The 16532-nt window shown below is 48.7% G+C and overlaps 5 protein-coding genes across 5 annotated transcripts; 2 read left to right on the forward strand and 3 right to left on the reverse strand.

The window, feature by feature from the left end:
• Positions 1 to 204: 204 nt before the first annotated feature.
• Positions 205 to 1815, reverse strand: RhiXN_09330 (uncharacterized protein; the record flags this gene model as incomplete). The annotated part of the gene is made up of 6 exons (XM_043329146.1): positions 205 to 801; positions 856 to 951; positions 1011 to 1108; positions 1206 to 1325; positions 1382 to 1480; positions 1536 to 1815. The coding sequence occupies 6 exons, from the start codon at positions 1813 to 1815 to the stop codon at positions 205 to 207; spliced, it is 1290 nt and encodes a 429-aa protein (XP_043180592.1).
• Positions 1816 to 4932: 3117 nt separating this feature from the next.
• Positions 4933 to 5246, forward strand: RhiXN_09331 (uncharacterized protein; the record flags this gene model as incomplete). The annotated part of the gene is made up of 2 exons (XM_043329147.1): positions 4933 to 4985; positions 5036 to 5246. The coding sequence occupies 2 exons, from the start codon at positions 4933 to 4935 to the stop codon at positions 5244 to 5246; spliced, it is 264 nt and encodes an 87-aa protein (XP_043180593.1).
• A 647-nt stretch (positions 5247 to 5893) lies between these two features.
• RhiXN_09332 (carnitine O-acetyltransferase) lies at positions 5894 to 8270 on the reverse strand (the record flags this gene model as incomplete). Its single annotated transcript, XM_043329148.1, has 9 exons — positions 5894 to 6055; positions 6108 to 6371; positions 6433 to 6732; positions 6788 to 6975; positions 7035 to 7203; positions 7265 to 7502; positions 7560 to 7619; positions 7700 to 8169; positions 8229 to 8270. 9 exons carry the CDS (start codon positions 8268 to 8270, stop codon positions 5894 to 5896), a joined length of 1893 nt encoding a protein of 630 aa, XP_043180594.1.
• A 972-nt stretch (positions 8271 to 9242) lies between these two features.
• RhiXN_09333 (phospholipase) lies at positions 9243 to 12535 on the forward strand (the record flags this gene model as incomplete). Its single annotated transcript, XM_043329149.1, has 20 exons — positions 9243 to 9530; positions 9605 to 9676; positions 9726 to 10442; positions 10494 to 10525; positions 10609 to 10760; positions 10809 to 10833; positions 10884 to 10913; positions 10968 to 10991; positions 11048 to 11075; positions 11127 to 11140; positions 11193 to 11253; positions 11306 to 11442; positions 11499 to 11571; positions 11621 to 11659; positions 11714 to 11790; positions 11851 to 11880; positions 11931 to 12170; positions 12223 to 12296; positions 12358 to 12368; positions 12422 to 12535. 20 exons carry the CDS (start codon positions 9243 to 9245, stop codon positions 12533 to 12535), a joined length of 2238 nt encoding a protein of 745 aa, XP_043180595.1.
• Positions 12536 to 13224: 689 nt separating this feature from the next.
• RhiXN_09334 (Tyrosine kinase specific for activated) lies at positions 13225 to 15998 on the reverse strand (the record flags this gene model as incomplete). Its single annotated transcript, XM_043329150.1, has 4 exons — positions 13225 to 13686; positions 13740 to 14185; positions 14237 to 14386; positions 14447 to 15998. 4 exons carry the CDS (start codon positions 15996 to 15998, stop codon positions 13225 to 13227), a joined length of 2610 nt encoding a protein of 869 aa, XP_043180596.1.
• Positions 15999 to 16532: the final 534 nt, after the last annotated feature.

Consider the following 16532-nt stretch of genomic DNA (forward strand, 5'->3'; position numbering starts at 1 on the left):
CATCTACAGCCTCAATCCAATGGACAATCAGACAAAAAAAAAAAGAGAGAGAGGAAGAAAATGTCACAAACAAGACGCTGAGAAGGGATAAAGAAAAAAGAAGAAACAATGGAGAAATGGAAACATTTCTGAAGGTCAAGAACTGGTACACTTATTGAAACAAGAAAAAAGAAGATCTTCCGAGAACAATACGCCTAGATAACCTCACTCCCTTCGTTCGTCAACCTCTCGGTCAACCATCACCCTCACAGTCGACTGGGCACGGGCAGCAGCAACATCCTCCTCGCTAGCCAAAGCACGAGACTTGTCCTCTGTGACTCCGTACTCGCCAATATCACCTCCCTTGGCATCGACGCCGCTAACGTTGCTCGCGTTATCATCCTGCCAGTCCCGCTCTGAGCGCGAGTGCATTCCATCGAGAGTGTAAGTCTGACGACCAGTCCCTACGCCTCCGCCACTCTTAGTGTGCTGGTGTCCTCCGGAAACAGTGTGGTGACGCTCAGTTTGGATGTTGACGACCGGGTGAGTTGCTCGAGTTGAGATGATATGGGGACCCGAGTTAGAACCTGGGAGCGCACCGCTGTTGGATGGGTGAGAGCGAGATGCGCTAGAAGAGGTTGTGCCCGAGTAGGCTCCACCAGACTGAAGTGAGCCACGGACAGAGAGAATAATGCGCAGAGTCATAGTGACAGTGAGGACGGCGGTCATGGATGTAACAATGGTCTTGATTGTATCGGCATTATCGAGCGGCTGAACGATAAACCAGAAAAGCATGTTGATCATGTTGACAAGCCAGATGGCCTATAAAAACATTGTCAGGAAATGTCAAAAAGGGACAAATATAGAATCGCTTACGCCATAGAGGTTGAGGCCGTCACGGAGCATGAGTTTCCATGGCCCAAGAGGTTTAGTCTGCAACGACTGGATCGAGCGGAGTAGCGCCAAGCCGAACTAAAAAGACATCCAGGGGTAAATGACATTGATCCAGAGTGATCGAAGATATATCATACCGCGGTAGACCAGAAAATAGTGGGCGCCAGCCAATAGATCCCGACCCAATTAGCTGTTGGTCCAGCGATGCAACCTTGGCCTTCCTTGAGTGGCATGGCTGACATAATCAAAGTTAGTCACCAAAGTGAGATGAGGTTTTCGGCCAAGAAGTGATGGCGCGTGAATCGTGTGGAATGTAGGGAAGAAAAACTTACGTCGATAGAAGGCACAGCATGCTGCCATCACACCAACTTGGAGGATTAGAAGCATTCCCAGTCCACCCAATACAGCCTTGGAATGGTCGAAGATCGCATGGAGACGAATGAGGGCAACAACTAGAAAAAAAGGGGAGTGAGATGATAAATCATAGGCTATTACGGAGCTTGCGGACCTGAGCAGAGCGAGACGAGGCACATGGTGACAATGGGCTCGAAAAGATAGAAGTTCTGGCACCTTTCAAATGGCCATTTGGTATCGAAGAATGCAACCGCTGGAACGTGGTCGTCAGCACTAGCCGCGGCCGGGACATCCCGCATAGTACTGACCGACTATGGTAAACTCTATGGGCATTATATATCGCAGCAAATGGTACAAGATCTTTAGCGGGGGCCATTCCTGTTGAGCAGTAGGTGAGAATATGGCGGCAGAAATGACAATATGCCAACTTGCCTTGGTCTTCATAAGTCGCCACGTGCGAGGACTGAGGACGAGTGTATCCCATGCTGCAACTGTCAAAGTGCAAACAAAGAAATACTTATGGGCTGAAAGATGTGCAGGTAGCAGCAGCGATGGCGGCAAGAGCTTTGCAATATCAGCAGCAGACATCGTCCTTGGTGCTCAGTCCGTGGTCTGGGGGAGGGAATGGTCGAGGGAGGAATGGGAACCAGCGCCCGTGGTCGTGTTCTTCAAGACTCAGCTGAGATCGTCGCGGTTCCTATTGCCCCTCCAAGAATCAGTCGCAACACATTCCGCATTCTGCTGACAAATACGCCTTAGTCCAGATTCGGGATTTTGCGTGTCGATCCGTTTCACATTCCGCCCTGGTCAGTCGCCCTAGGCATCACACTTTTTCTATACGCCATATGCACCGTAGCCTATATCTATATTCGTTGTACATACAGGAATGATATCCCAGTGGATACCATACATTCATTATGTATCCAGACTGTTACCTGGCTCTCTGTAACCATACATCTGTCCCACCACCGCCAGAAGTTTCCGCCGCCCGAGCCACAATTGATCGAGTCGTTCATTCCGGCACAATTCCCCGGCGGCTCCTCACGTGGGATTTCAAGGCTCTTTCCAGAGCAGGACAAGACCCGCCACCAGGTTTTCCTGCCCTTGCTGAATTCGTCAGTGACCCGCAGTGTGGCGCACAGAGAGCGCTATAGTTTTAAATTCTATCAAGCCACACGCGGTCAGCATGCAAAGTCAATTACAAGTGTCCCAATCCAGAACACCGAGCTCGGACTTGAGCAAAAGCGACCTGTCTACCAAGAACCTAGATAAATTGCGCCCAACTTCGATTGACAAATGTCCCGAGCCCATTGGCGAAAACTAAAAGAGGGTTCAGAACGCATAATGATAGAGGTCAAAATCCAAATCCTAATTATAATGATCCGAACGAAGCCTTCCGAGCTCAGACTCGAACCAATTACCTAAATTACTCAAATAAATTGTGCACACCGATTATGTTCGATAAACAGCCCGGCATTCTAACAAAAAGTCAAAAGAATAACTAGAAAGCCTAATATACCCGCGCGAGAAACAGGTATTAGTAATGAAATTGTAGGGCGCTCGGTCACTGCTAGGACCACCCGATCCCCAACTCCACATCTGAAAATCCAGACAGGGCTCCACGCGATCGTACAAAACTGAACTCGGGTCAATGTTGATTATGGGTATCTTGCGAGCATTTCCCGAGGTGCCTGTCAAATAGCATTGTACCGTGGTTTTAGTGGACGTCATCGCGGCATTGACCATGGCATCCCCCCGTGAGTTGCAATGAGTCAGGAATCAAACTTAATTAAGTGGAGAGAATAGTCCCCTGAGAGCTAGTCCGTGATTCTGGAGTTGTCTGGCAACGTCGAAGGGATACTTTGCTCTGGCGCAGTAAACCAATGCAAAAATAACACAAGACTTGATGCTGATGATAAACAAAGCGCACGAGCAAAGGATTTTATACTCAAGTACGGTTCTGTTTCGTGCGCGCTGTTCGGATTGAATATCCGGCTCCTTCCTCGGTGTACGGCGCACCTAATACTTACGCCGATATGCTAGTTCGTCACATCCACTCATATCTTGTCCTCTTTGACTTGTCCGTTTGGGAGTGCTACTAAGCGGCTAGGCTCTCTTGTTCCTTATTGTCATCACTGCGGTACACAGGTACGTACCACCTCGTATTTATTCCGGACTTAACCGTGTGACCTTAGACTGGGGCGGCGCGTGGAGCCAGTTGTGTCTTTTCATAACAGTCGCGATAACTGTATGCGGAGATTGAGCTTTTTCCTCTTTGAATATGGGGTTCTCCCAGGCCTCTCAACGCGCGAGCACTAGTGGTGAGATCATACTAGTTAGAATCACGATAATTAACAATTTTGAACAGTACCAGTACTATAGGTAATCCCGCAATATCTATCCGAACACAAACCTTAGCTTCAGTTTGGTCGCGTATTGTTTCGCTCAAAAACGATACTCGCAAAACAATATTCTGGAGTATGGTTATCGTTTTTGCTCAAGTGCACAGGTCTTCAACAAAGCAAGTTCTATGAAATTAACAACTCCGAGAACAAAAAGCCTAAAGCGATCGAACCCAGGATGCACTGAATGTGTACGTGAGGCTCACTGTGGGATCAGAACTCACTAAAAGTCTGTTTTAACCAAAATGGTTACACGTATTGACCCTATCCTCCAGTAGGTGCAAGGTGAGTCCCAAAAGTATGAGAAATATGCATCTCGGTCGGGGGCAAGGGTGGACCGGAGATGTGGATTCACGGAAATAGTGACCGGACTTTGCCCAGCACTTTATTTGTAAGTGGCAGCCTTTTGCGCCTAGAAGGTCCACACTTTTGGAGTTCTATTTTACTGTGGTCGTTCAGCTGATCAAGCTTTGCAACCCTACGTAAAGGTGGCGAGTTCTTCAAGCTGTGACATTTTATTGAGTTACTGAGGAAATCACAGCCCGAATACTTCTGGTTACGTTCTAGTTCAGTTGAGTATATAGGGGGATGTAGAGTCTCGGAACACACGTATATGTAGGGTAGTATCCGTCTCAACTCAGATCATCGATACATTCTAAGTTTATTAGTCGTGAGATATGTGCTTTGGGTCACTTCTAGAACAAGGAATGACATAACGCGGCAAAAGAACAAAGCCAAGGTTATCAAAACCATTTAGATGAGTGACGCCCCACGGAATGACTCCTGAGTTGTTATGTAGAAGAATGTACTTCGATTTGCTTAATTAGGAAAGAAGAAGGACTTAAACTGGTAAAATCAGAAGGGATTTTAGGTATTAGCCACAACTACAGGGTCTTCACACATCAGACGTGCAGATCAGGACCCAATCGATAACCAATACGCACGAGTATTCACCTGGCGTCGGTCTAGATCTAGATATTGTATCCAGTGGAAGCTCGTTAGTAATTTGGTATCGTACGTATCTAATTAACTGCCCCTGAAGTTGGTATTGACTGTCGGAGAGTCCGATGCTATGCGACTCTGTTTCCAGCTTGCGACTTACCATACATCGTTTTATGCCGCATATCCTAATTGGATGAGTCCGAGATCTGCGAAAACGAAACCTGTTGTCTGATACTATCTTATGGCACTCTGATCTCCTCTCGCTACACTTAAGTACTGTCGACATTATTCCTAGCACGATATTCATCATCCCCTCTTTACTATCATTAATATCCATTTTACTCCAATTGGCCCGCATATAATGGTAGATAACCAAAGCCAAAACCTGGGTGGGGGTTCTGCTGCTCAGAATAGGTATGTTCACTGACTCCTGTTTTTCTCGTGAATATAACCCTGGTTCCCAGCAGAGTACCCGGCCTAGGCTCGGGTAACCAACCTGAGGCCGCCCCCACAAGCACAGTCGCCAACCAAGTAGGACCGACCGATGCATCCTTGGACTCTAGGTTCGCCCATAACATCGTTGCTACCACCGATCAAGTACCTGTTAATCCACAACAAACCCAACAACCGGAATCCATTATTAAGTCTCTGATAGGATTCTCTCAAATTCGTTGAATTCTTCCAAGGGTTAATCAAACGGTACGCTTGAGTCGCTTAACTCTCGACACCCATGTATCCCAACTAATCAGCTAACAAGCAGAGCGATATCACCTGATGCCCGCCCATGGTACTCCTTTTCTCTTTTCTTCTGAATATCAATCACCACTGAATTTACCATCGAACCACCAATAACTGCCACGTTGTATATGTAGAGTTGTAACCCCGCCTGTACAATATCAATACAGTACTAGTCTTGACTCATCGGAGAGTATTCCCATGCAGGGGTTAGGCCAGCATTTGGTGAGGACATATGTGATGTGCCACGACTCGCTCGTCGTTGGTTGTTGCGTTTCAGTATCGTTACACCTCAAGTCACCGACAAATAATCCCTACGTCTCACAGTTTGGGACAGCGAGTCTAATGTTCAGTAGGCCGGGGCAGGTTGTTTCTTTATTCATTATGTTTTCGACATTATTTCGGTACCTTGCTTGCTTACATGCATACGCCATCAAAGGTGGGGGTGCCGAGGGCCGATCAATCCCAGGTGCATCCCGTACTTAGGTAAGATAAGTGCCTCCGATGGTTATCTGTTCAGCAAGATTTGATTTGAATACCCCCAAGATCGTACAAAGCGCAAAAACCCCGATGTATAACCCAATAAGTTAGGCCTTTTGGTGGCCGTCCCTGGCAGCAATCGCCTTGGCAGCCCGATCCATCATCTGTTTCGTCTCGGTGGCAGCTTCAGCCAAGTAATGCTTCAAAACTGCAGTATCGCGTTTCAAAGACGTGGCGGTCCAACGAATATAGTTATCCGAGATCGAGTACTATTGCTCTTCATTAGTATACCCCATCAAAATACCCAATATAGGCGCTTACAGAAAGACCATAGCCGTCAGGGACAACCTCTCCATAGCCCCATCCATCAAAGTAATCCGACGACAACTGAGAAGTGCTCAGTTCCCAATGGTTCGACTTGCTATAGCTCGGGTCGTTATAGATTTCCGGAACAGGCTCGCCCTCCCTGATGAGTTTCTTGAGACCGAAGAGATGCCTGTCTACGCCCTGGCCGTCTGCTGCCCATGCTGCATAGGTGAGATGTTGTTTGAGAGCAGCGCGGAAAAGGTCGTGCCGGGTAATATCCTAAGCATATACAATTCAATTCAGTTCCCCCCAGGTAGAACAACGCAACAACGGAACGTACGTCAACGTTGGGGTCCAACATGGCCCTGGCCCATTCTCCGCTCTGCACACTCGCACTCCTAATGACCTCAGTCCTGCCGCGCTTGAACTTGCGCGTCTGGCAACTCTCGTAGCATACACCCGGACGGTTGAACATCTTGTGGAATGCGAGCTGTTTGACCATTTGCGCCCATGCGTCGGGCGAGGCTTTGAAAGTCTTGATCGCGGCCTTGCCGTATCCCTCGTATTGGAGGACGTGCAAGTCGTGTTGTCCGACGAGGGTGTTGAAGTTTTTGGTCGCTGTTTGGATGTGGGATTTGGACTTTATAAGAGTTATTATTGGCGTGGGCGAGCAAGGAAGGAAATTGAGAGCTCACGGTAGAGTCTAGTTCGAATGTGATCTCCTTGGGTGCAGGGAGGTTCGAGGATATGGTAGCGGATCCGTGGTCAACCTTGCCCTTGGCGAGCGACGCAAGGACAAACTCGTTCATGCGCAGAGTGGGGGTTCCGTCCATGCAACTATGTTCTCCCAAGAACCCAGACTTGCCATTCTCGTAAACGATAACTTTAGGAGCGAAAGGAGTCAGATTTTTTATCGAATAGACCCCAAGACATTGCGCTTACACTGGTGCTTGTCGTACCACCTGTTCTTGCCATCTCCGACCCAGCATCCCCAGCTGGTATCATCGCGTGTGATAGGTGAAGTGTCATCGAGCGCGACGATAATTATAGCCGAGTCGATACGCTTGAGAGATTCGGCGTTTTGGGGGTTCTTGACCAAATGTTCACGCGCCTGTCATAACCCGCAAAGTCAGTTTCCGAGCGTCATTTGCCGTTTCATGAGAACAACTCACGTCGGCCCAGTTATCTCTGTTCTCGCTCGTCAGTGCTCCCACGGGGTATGCAGCAGGCTCGGGCCCGGCCGCGTCGATGATGCGTTGGACTTGGGCGGTGAGATCGGCGGTGCTGAGTCCTGTCACGTCGACTTCATAGAAACGGTTCTTGCGAACGAATACGACATGGTTGTTGGTCGCAGGATCAAATTTATCGGCCGTGTCGGATGGTTTGACTGGGTACCTCGCCGCATTGAACCTATGTACAACTCACATTAATTCCAAAAATGCAGATGTGGGCAGACAACAGACTCACAACCACTTGTAAGAGGACATGCATATAGGAGTCTTGGCTTTCTCAGGCTCAAGCTGACCACTACGAACAAGCACGGAAAACAGTTATTTAATTAACGTCTATAAATCTACAACAATACGCGCGGCTGAGAAATAACTGACCTCTCCGTCAACTCCCTAAACGGCAACATGGCCTTGATGAGTCTCGCAGCTCTCTCGGCCTGTGACCGCTTGCCCTGCTCAACATGGACATAATAGTAGCTCACAAACACCACTACGGGATCACGGTAACCCATATAGGCCGCGTCATTCCACCAGTCAGCCAGCCAATTTTCGATTCCAGGCTTTGCTGCTCGTTCTTGCAAGCGCCTCTGGAGCTCTTTTGCCTGGTCGGATTTTACAAAGTCTGCCACGGCTGTTTCGGTCTTGGCGTATTCCGCGGGCGAGACGAGTGCTTTCACGCTGTCGAGGTACTTTCGGGCGGTGCTTGCCAGGTCGGGAACGGGGAGCTCGGGCAAGTGGGTTTGGTATCGCAGCATTGGGGGCTGCGTGCTGTCCACTTGCGGCTCGTGAGACTTGCGTGCTGCAGTCGTGCGCAAATTGCGTGTTGGGGCCATTGTCGAACGAGTAATCTGTACAAGTAAATAAATAAATGAATACAAGTGTGGGTAATTGGCCGTTGGAGTCGCACCTGTTGGCGAAGAGGCAGACGAGAGAGGATCGAGCGTTGCATGAGGGGCGACACCTTTAATCTGCAAGGAAACGCCTGTCAGTCAAATCTATAAGCCCGCTACTTCCGGCAAGTCGGCGCGGTAAAGGCCGGATGCTTACGATCACGTGTCAATGAGCTTTTCGTGGGGAAATGTGGGAGAGTGGGGGAGGAGTTTCGGAGAACAAGCGGAGAGCCCGTGGGCAACGAACGGGGAGGCTCGGATTAGCGAGAGAATGGATTAGGGATGATCCTAGGGATAGTGTTCGATGGCTGATTTGGTTGGTGTATATATGTATGCTCAGACAGCCTGTGGGATTCCGGGATCTCCCTAACGCTCGAGGTCACGACAGCTAGCGATCGGGAAGTATCGTTACGCTGCCAAATACTGTTATGCCAAAGAATTGATCTGGGGTGGTGAGTTGACTTCGCCCTGCTCCTTTATTGGGAATCCCTTGGCTTGATGACTTGAGAATACGGAGACCTTCGGAACTGGTCTATTGATTGGGATGTAGCTTGGGTGCGCTGTTTCTGCTCGGGCGAGAGACGTTGTAAGAAATGTGGCAATTTATATGCATGAGCGACATGAAATCAAGTGCTCAGACTCCGGTTCTGTCATAGCCGGACGCACTTGTCACGCTCGTTGAGCAAGCTTTGATCAGTCTCCTCGGCCCGGCGGCCCACACCAAGTCATCCTCTGAGCCCGAAATGCCATCCTACGAGCCTCAGACAACGCGTACATCCCCTTCCGACTCTATAACAGACACACGCGACACTCTCATGCCTCGCTATGCTCACGCAGTCGGCCATGTCAAGTACCCGACCCCGCCAAATCCAGCTTAACTGTATAATTGCCGTATTTCCAAATTACCTCTTCCGTAAACGTGGCGCTCATACGCGGTTGACGTCACATCTTCTGGATTTTCTTTTCCTAGCCACCGCAACTCGTACCTCATTTTTTTCCCTTTTATATTTTTTTAGATTAAATTATCATAGATGGAGGTAGACGAACAGCAGGCACCCGAGATTTACGTACAATGGTACCACGCCGGCCCAGCCGAACTTCTCTCGTCTGCACCAGTTACGCTCGATCCGACTGCTTGGCAAAAGCTAAGCCGAGAAGAGTCCAACGCGTGCGAGGGGGTGTGGAAATCGCTATCCTCCGAAGAACAGGCGACAGCCCATCAGTTTATCGAAGATGAATTACAGGTGCCATCTCTTGACGAGGACGATAATGATTTTCTCGGTGTGCCTGTTGGGACTGACAAGTTGTTCGAGATCAACGTTCGCACAATGCGGGCAAGTCGCTGTTTCTTTTATTCCTTGCCCACGGGAGTTTTTGCTGACGTCAAATATAGCTATATCCTGTATTTTGGAGGGCTCCAGGACCTCCAATCAAAGTCCGACGTTGCGTATGGATGTACGACGAGGTATGTCCGTGATTTCCATATATAGAAACTTCGCTAACCCTCCATTCAGAATAGAGCCGTCGAACCAGCGCTCTCACGCGAACTGGAAGAAGCATACCAGTACGTTCCTCATTCATCCTATCTTCCTTCACAATGGGGTCTAACCCATATTCTCTACCTTGGCAGCCAAATAAAACCATATCTCCCATCTTATCCAGACGAAGTCCAAGCGGCGCTATCAGCAGGGACTCTCGAAGCTCAAGACAAGCTCAAGACCGTCCTCCAAAAGTCGAACCATAGCGCCGTATTCCAAGATGCCCGATCCGCCCGCATTTTCCAAGGCACGACTCCTCCCAGTGTGGGTCTTTTCAGCTGGGGAATGGGCAGAGGGCGCGGCGGGCTGTTCCCCGGCGCGACAGTCGTATGGAGGGGCATCGAGGCAGCGGAAGAAGTCACGGCCGCGGTCGCCGCTACGGGGGCAGGAGGAAAAGACAAGGACAAACCGAGCCGTCCCGCGCTCGAAGGTCGGCGGTTGAGCGTGTCGAGTTTGGAAGAGGGCGCGAACAAGAGGCAAAAGTTGGAGGTTGCACCGGACGCGAGTCGGATCAGACGTCCTGGTGTTCACCCACGTCAGTCTGAGGATGGGATTACCAGGTCGGAGAGTCCGGCGAGTACCAAGAGTGAGGGGGATCGGCCGAAAAAGGTTCTGGAAGTGGAGCCCGTGCCGCAGGATGAGGACACGGTTGTGACGGATCTATTCTTGATCATACACGGGATCGGTCAAGGGGTGAGTACAATAATCGTAAATTCTTCGCTGCGCGTACTGATGAGGTCTTAGTATACGGCCCAGTACGAAGCTTGGGATTTCACGTATGCCACAAATCTGTTCCGCGATATAGCCGCAAGTACTCCTGAGATATTTCAACTCTAAGTATGCTTATTTTGGTCTAGAGGAAACAATCACAATCTCCCGCTCTATCGTCGATCATGCGTAATCGAAGAGCTCAGTTTTTGCCCATCCCATGGAGGGCGAGTATGAAACTCGAGTTGGATGAAGAACGGAGAAGAGAGCAAGAAGGGCTGGACAACCATTTCACTCTTGCTGGTAGGATCCTTCCTTTGATCGTATAATCTCGGTGCTGACTGAAGACAGACATCACACCCAAGAAATCTATACCGTAAATTTGGATATCCACTTTTTGGCGTAGGAACTAACACATTGATTTAGATACGTTCGAGAATTAACCAATAATGTTCTGTAAGTCTCCAAGCAACTCCTTTTTTGGTTCGTCATTGATGGGTTTGCCTTCAGTATCGATATCCCTTATTTTATGAGGTATGAGAGCTTCGCTCTACCAATACGGGCTTAGGCTGACGAAATAATAATAAAAGTCAACACCGAGATAGAATGATAGAATCGGTACGTTCATCAATTTCTACACTGCATGTCTTTACTGATCTCTCACTTCAGGTTTGCTTGACAGCGTGAGCCCCTGGTGCACGTTTTTCTTTCTTTTGCTCATCAATAATACTCTAGAAACCGCGCATATAGACTCTGGTGCGCGCGAAATCCAGATTTTGAAAGTCATGGGCGAGTCGTACGTCGATTATCATCATTCTAAAATAAAGCTCTACTGAGCACACATGTAGCATCTCTTGGCCCACTCTCTTGGATCAGCACTGTCCGCCCATATTCTCTCGGCTCAACCAACAATCCAACGCCCGCTTCCTGATTTTACACAGGAAGAGCTAAACAGCATGAACAGTCAGTTTTTATTTAATACTAGGTTTGTTTTGCATACCGTTTTCACTCGGGCGATGGCTAACTAGGGTGTATGCGTAGTCACATGTTTATGATTGGAAGCCCGTTGGGAATATTTATGCATATTAATCAGGCGCAGTTGATTGCGCGTAAGGTAAGAGTCTACGTTTAGGGCGCAATGAGTTGTTTATCATTTGTCCCAGGGCCGGGAGAGGACTATGGATGCTAGGGAGGATGAAGCGGTAAGAACATCCTTTCTGCCATCGTTTCAGTTGAGTTGATTTATGATCGTGCAGCTGGATCGTACTGGACGATTCGGTTGCTTGGCGGTCGATGCATTATATAACATTTTCAACCCTTCAGACCCAATCGCGTGAGTTTGGGCCATAGGCTTCGCGGCTTACCCACGAACTAACGCCACGCTATCACATAGGTATCTCCTCAACCCCTGTGTCGATTCCGAGTAAAGTACTTCACTCACAATTTGTATTTGTATGCTAATTGCCCCGATAGATTCGCAAAGACAATGAAGCAAAGTACGATACCTTCGGTCGGGACGACGACTCTCGCCACGCTAGGTTCACGAATCACCAAAATGTTTGATGGTTTTGCCCTGCCGTTGAGTGGCTCGCGCGCTGCAAGTCCTGCACCCAAATCTCGAGCCAAGCAAGAAGAAAGCATGGAGGCCATGGACTTAGGTGGCGAAGACAGGCTTGTTGGACAGGCTAGGGGCGAGAGTCGGGCTGAGAGGAGGTAAGTATGTTGTGCTTGTCAAACATACGAACCTAACACAGACGCGTTGTAGATTTCGGGCGTTGAATCCCCACGGGACAATCGATTTCGCTTTGCCTAGCGAGGGGACAATAAGCGATTACGTTGGTAAGTCCCACCTCGTATTTGAGACAAGTGTTGCCTTTGCTAATCGTTTGGCCGGAATCAGATATGATCACTGTAAGTCCCAAGGCCTTGATTGATCATTTCAGATATCAAACTTTATTTTTCAGGCTCACGGAGATTATTGGGCCGACTCGAGTCTGGCAACGTTCGTACTGACGGAGATTTTCGCTAGAAAAGAGGATTTGTTGAGAACCGGTATGAGCCTGGGTGTCAAGGGTTGACGCTTGGCTGTTGTATTTGTGGTATAGTTTTCTTTGGGATTCGAGAGGATTCACAGTGTAATTTAACGGCACAAGATTATGTATTGAGCCCATAGTATGGTATCTCCATTCTAGAGTGCCGGCCGCTGGGGACGCGGCACGCGGTGGAGTGTTTACATGCGTAGATTAGAACATGTTATTCGGTATCATAGCAGATTTTGAGCTCGATAGACGAATCTTTGAGCACTTGCGTCCCCCAAGCTTCCACACTTATCGATACGGCCCCCGACAAGTGTTGAGAATTTACCATCCTCTTGAGGTAGGCCTATCTACCAGGTTTTGGTCACGTATATATGATCACTGCCACCCGTACATTGAGGCGCTCTCTATAATGGATAATCCCTTGGTTGCTATGTGCTTTGAGTTATATAGGGACCCGAAAGGTGTATTTAGCAATCTACACTTGTTGAATTTTTCATAACCAACTACGCCATCTGCGCGCAATGTACAATCATTCGTTGTATTGTTCTTTGTATTTCGTTTTTGTCTTCATCTACCAGTTTAATTCCTTTGTTCATAGCCTTTTTTTCGTTTTGCTCCTGGAGCTGAACTTAAAATGCAAGTAAAAAGTACATATCGATTTCAATGCGGATATACCAAGCGTATGGTCAATACAGGGCCAAATTGGACTGTGAACAATAGAATACGAATTACACCTCGGGATCGGTTTCGCCCTTGAGTGCGTTTTGGATAATGCTCACGACAGCAAGGAAAGTAGTACCGGGTGAGGTTTCGAGTTTTTGACAAGTCTCTGGATTTAAAGCGCTGAAAAAAAAGCGACCAAGACCAAGGATCACATTTTGGAAGATGAGGCTTGATCCCCACCCATTACCAAACCCTTTTAGGATCTTTATAAGTTCGCTTTGGTTATGTGCGCAATAATGAAGTTGTGTGGTTTTCCATTCTGCAATCGAGCTGAATTCGTCCTGGTTCATCTTGTTAAGCACCACTTGTGCGCCCGCAGTTGGATTATCGCCCCTCTTGTCCAGGTGAGCAGCAACAGACCAGAAGATAACCCAGAAGAACGACTCGAGGTCATAAACAAAGCTATGATGATAGCGTTCACCAGCTTGCACGGAAAGAACACTGGTAGCCATGAATGCTGGAGTGCCCTGTAATCGGCTCTTTAGCTCAGTCGTATGCCTCAGGGGCCCAATCCGCTTACTGTTCGATAATCTACCACCCTGTTTCTTATGCATTTGCCTTGATGGCCATCTTTCTCACTTGTTGCTTTGATATGCACACCCTGGCCCAAGTTATTCTTGCGGCGCTTCCTTCCACTTACATTGGCTGTGTCTTCATCGCGCGGTCGAATGACCTTCCCATTTTGCTTTCTAGGAGTTAGTGGGCCTGAGTTTGCCTTTCCTGAAGGCGGAGAGTGTCGCGCATGCAGGTCGAAGTCCGAAAGTAGCCCCATTGGGTCGCGGCGCCCAAGATCCTGCAGTACTTGACGCAGTTTCTTCTCCGAGTCAGCTAGTTCCGGAGCCACGGGCAGCTCTGTCTGTTCCCGCCACTTCCTCTCAGCAAACACCTGTCCCTTCTTCACTATCATCACATTGCCATCGCTCACATCTCGATGTATGATTCCAAGGTTGTACATCCCCCAGTAGCCTGCTAATCTATAAGTAATTGTTCGTACATGCAGTATTAACTTGACATTACCTATCATTGCATCCAGAATGACGGTCATGAAATGCTCTGGAAACTTTGCCTTGCATAGCGCAACTCCAACGATCAGCATAAGTGCATACGAGTATATGCGCAAGGATCGCACAAATGGAGTCGAATGATGCTCCGTTGTGTTCACCTCCTCTGATTGAAGATACGACAGTTATCACAATTTACACAAGCTGTAAAGAGGCAAATACTTACCAGGCTCTTCGCCATTTTCTTCATCTAGCACTAGTATGTCAATGTCCTGCATCCTGTCACACACCTCTAGCCCATCCACTTCAACTGTTGTGTCCACGCACTTCGCCTCCTTGCACCGACCCTCGGCTTGTTTTTCACATCGACACTTGCCAGGTATATATACATCCCAGTGACCAGAGTGCTGGGGAAGCCCAAACATTCCGTGGACTTCCTCTAGCACATCGCCTTCTGGAGTGCGTTCTGCGTCGCGCCACATAAGCTTGAGCGCATACTCTCGAGGCTCAACTTTCTTTGTTGCCTTTTGTTTGGCCTTGCGGCCTGGGTTTGCGCCTGCTTGTTGGTCGAACTTGAGTACTTCTTGTATATGCAGTACGATTGTTGCGCGGCCTCGGATGCATTGTCGGTGGCATAGTAGTTTGATCACCTTGAACCGCTGCAGACGATCCATAATTGCGGATATTGGGCCCTTGTTCTTGCTGTGTAGTGAGCCTGCTGAATGCCTGTCGAGCTCCGACTCCGGTAGGTCAATATAGTAAGTCAGGCGCCCAGCCTTGTTGCGTTCAAACGTGAATGCTGGATCCAGCCCCTCGTCAACCCGGTCTAACATCAATAGGGACGCAAATGCACGCGTGAACGTGTCCGACTGCTCTATCATGTTGATAGAACCTGAGTACAGCACTCCAGCCCGGTCGAACCGCACAAACGTTGCATGATGACCGCAGATCAGCAATGCATATAAGTGACGACGGTGTAGCTGGTGGACAAACATGGCTCGAGCATACCGACACAGTTGCTTGATGCCGCCTTTGTGGTGTTGAGCCAACCTCTTGACCTCAATGGGCATGCGGACGTTCTCCCAGTGACGCTGCTCGTCTTGAAATAGCACAAGGTCTGGCTTGATATTCTCGGTATTGGCAAGGTCGGAGGAAATGGGATACTTGTGATTATCGATGATTGGAACTGTTGCCGGTCTGTTGTTGGATCTAGGAACCAAGTCGAGGGGAGGTCCATGTACTTGATCCACTGCGTTTTTTATTGTGTTCAGTACATCCAGCACAGGCTTGTATAGCTTGTTCTCGTGAGAGATCAGTCTCGGGAATGACCATTTGCCGCGTTTGAATTGGCTCTTGTTTTCGCGGCAAGACTGAAGGATGCTATCAAGTTTCGCATCATCGCCAGACAGAAAATGGTCGATAAATTTCGGGTCCTTGAATATTGCGCCACGCAGCTCACGCTCAATTTCAATATCCATCGTGTTCTGCTTCTGTGACTTGGGCTCGGCGGTTGATGGTTTGTTTTTCTGAGCAGCGTAGGAAGCGCGGTAGGACTTGGGGGACGTACGAATGGTGCCAGCAGTTGACTGACGGAAAGGTGTGTCCAAGTTGGCTTGGCTCAGCCTTTGAGGTGTAGCCCGGAGAATGGGCTCAGGGGCCGGTGCGTTCTTTGTCCCAGATGAAGCACGAGTCGACCTGCGCCCGGTATTTAACTTGGAACTGTTATCGGCAACCTTTGTTGGTCTTGAGTTGTGGGTACGTTTATGCTTTGGAGGCATGACTAAATTGGACTAGACCAGACAATGGGGAGGGTGGGACTACTTACGTCGATACCTTGGGTCTTTAAGAGCCCCTATGATGCCTAGACAGACTGATCAATATCTCCTAAGATCTTGGGTGGTCAATGTTGATCATTCAGGCTAGGGGCTGATGATCTCAAAATGTGTGGCGAAGAACGGGCGATTTCTAAAATCTCTAAGCACGTGCAAATGGGTTGGGTACGGCAAAGACCCTGTTGATCAAGACGGACCACAATGACCCGATCATGATGTACGAAAGCCTCAGGGGATACGTATTGACATATATCTGCCTAGCTGCGCAACAAATAATTACATGAGTAGAATAAAATGTGCATACACATGGGTTAAGTAAGTCTGCATGTGTACTACAGGATAGTGGTGGGAGTAACGGGTTGCTACAAGATATTTAGATGCACAGAGGTGTATAGAGTGATCCAAGCCCAAAGTCAGGGTCAAGACTAATATACCTACTCCTGAATTGGCGCCTGCGGGTCCCAGCAACCTGGCCAATAG

The sequence above is a fragment of the Rhizoctonia solani genome, chromosome 5 (assembly GCF_016906535.1).
Source record: "Rhizoctonia solani chromosome 5, complete sequence".
Taxonomy (NCBI): Eukaryota; Fungi; Basidiomycota; class Agaricomycetes; order Cantharellales; family Ceratobasidiaceae; genus Rhizoctonia; species Rhizoctonia solani.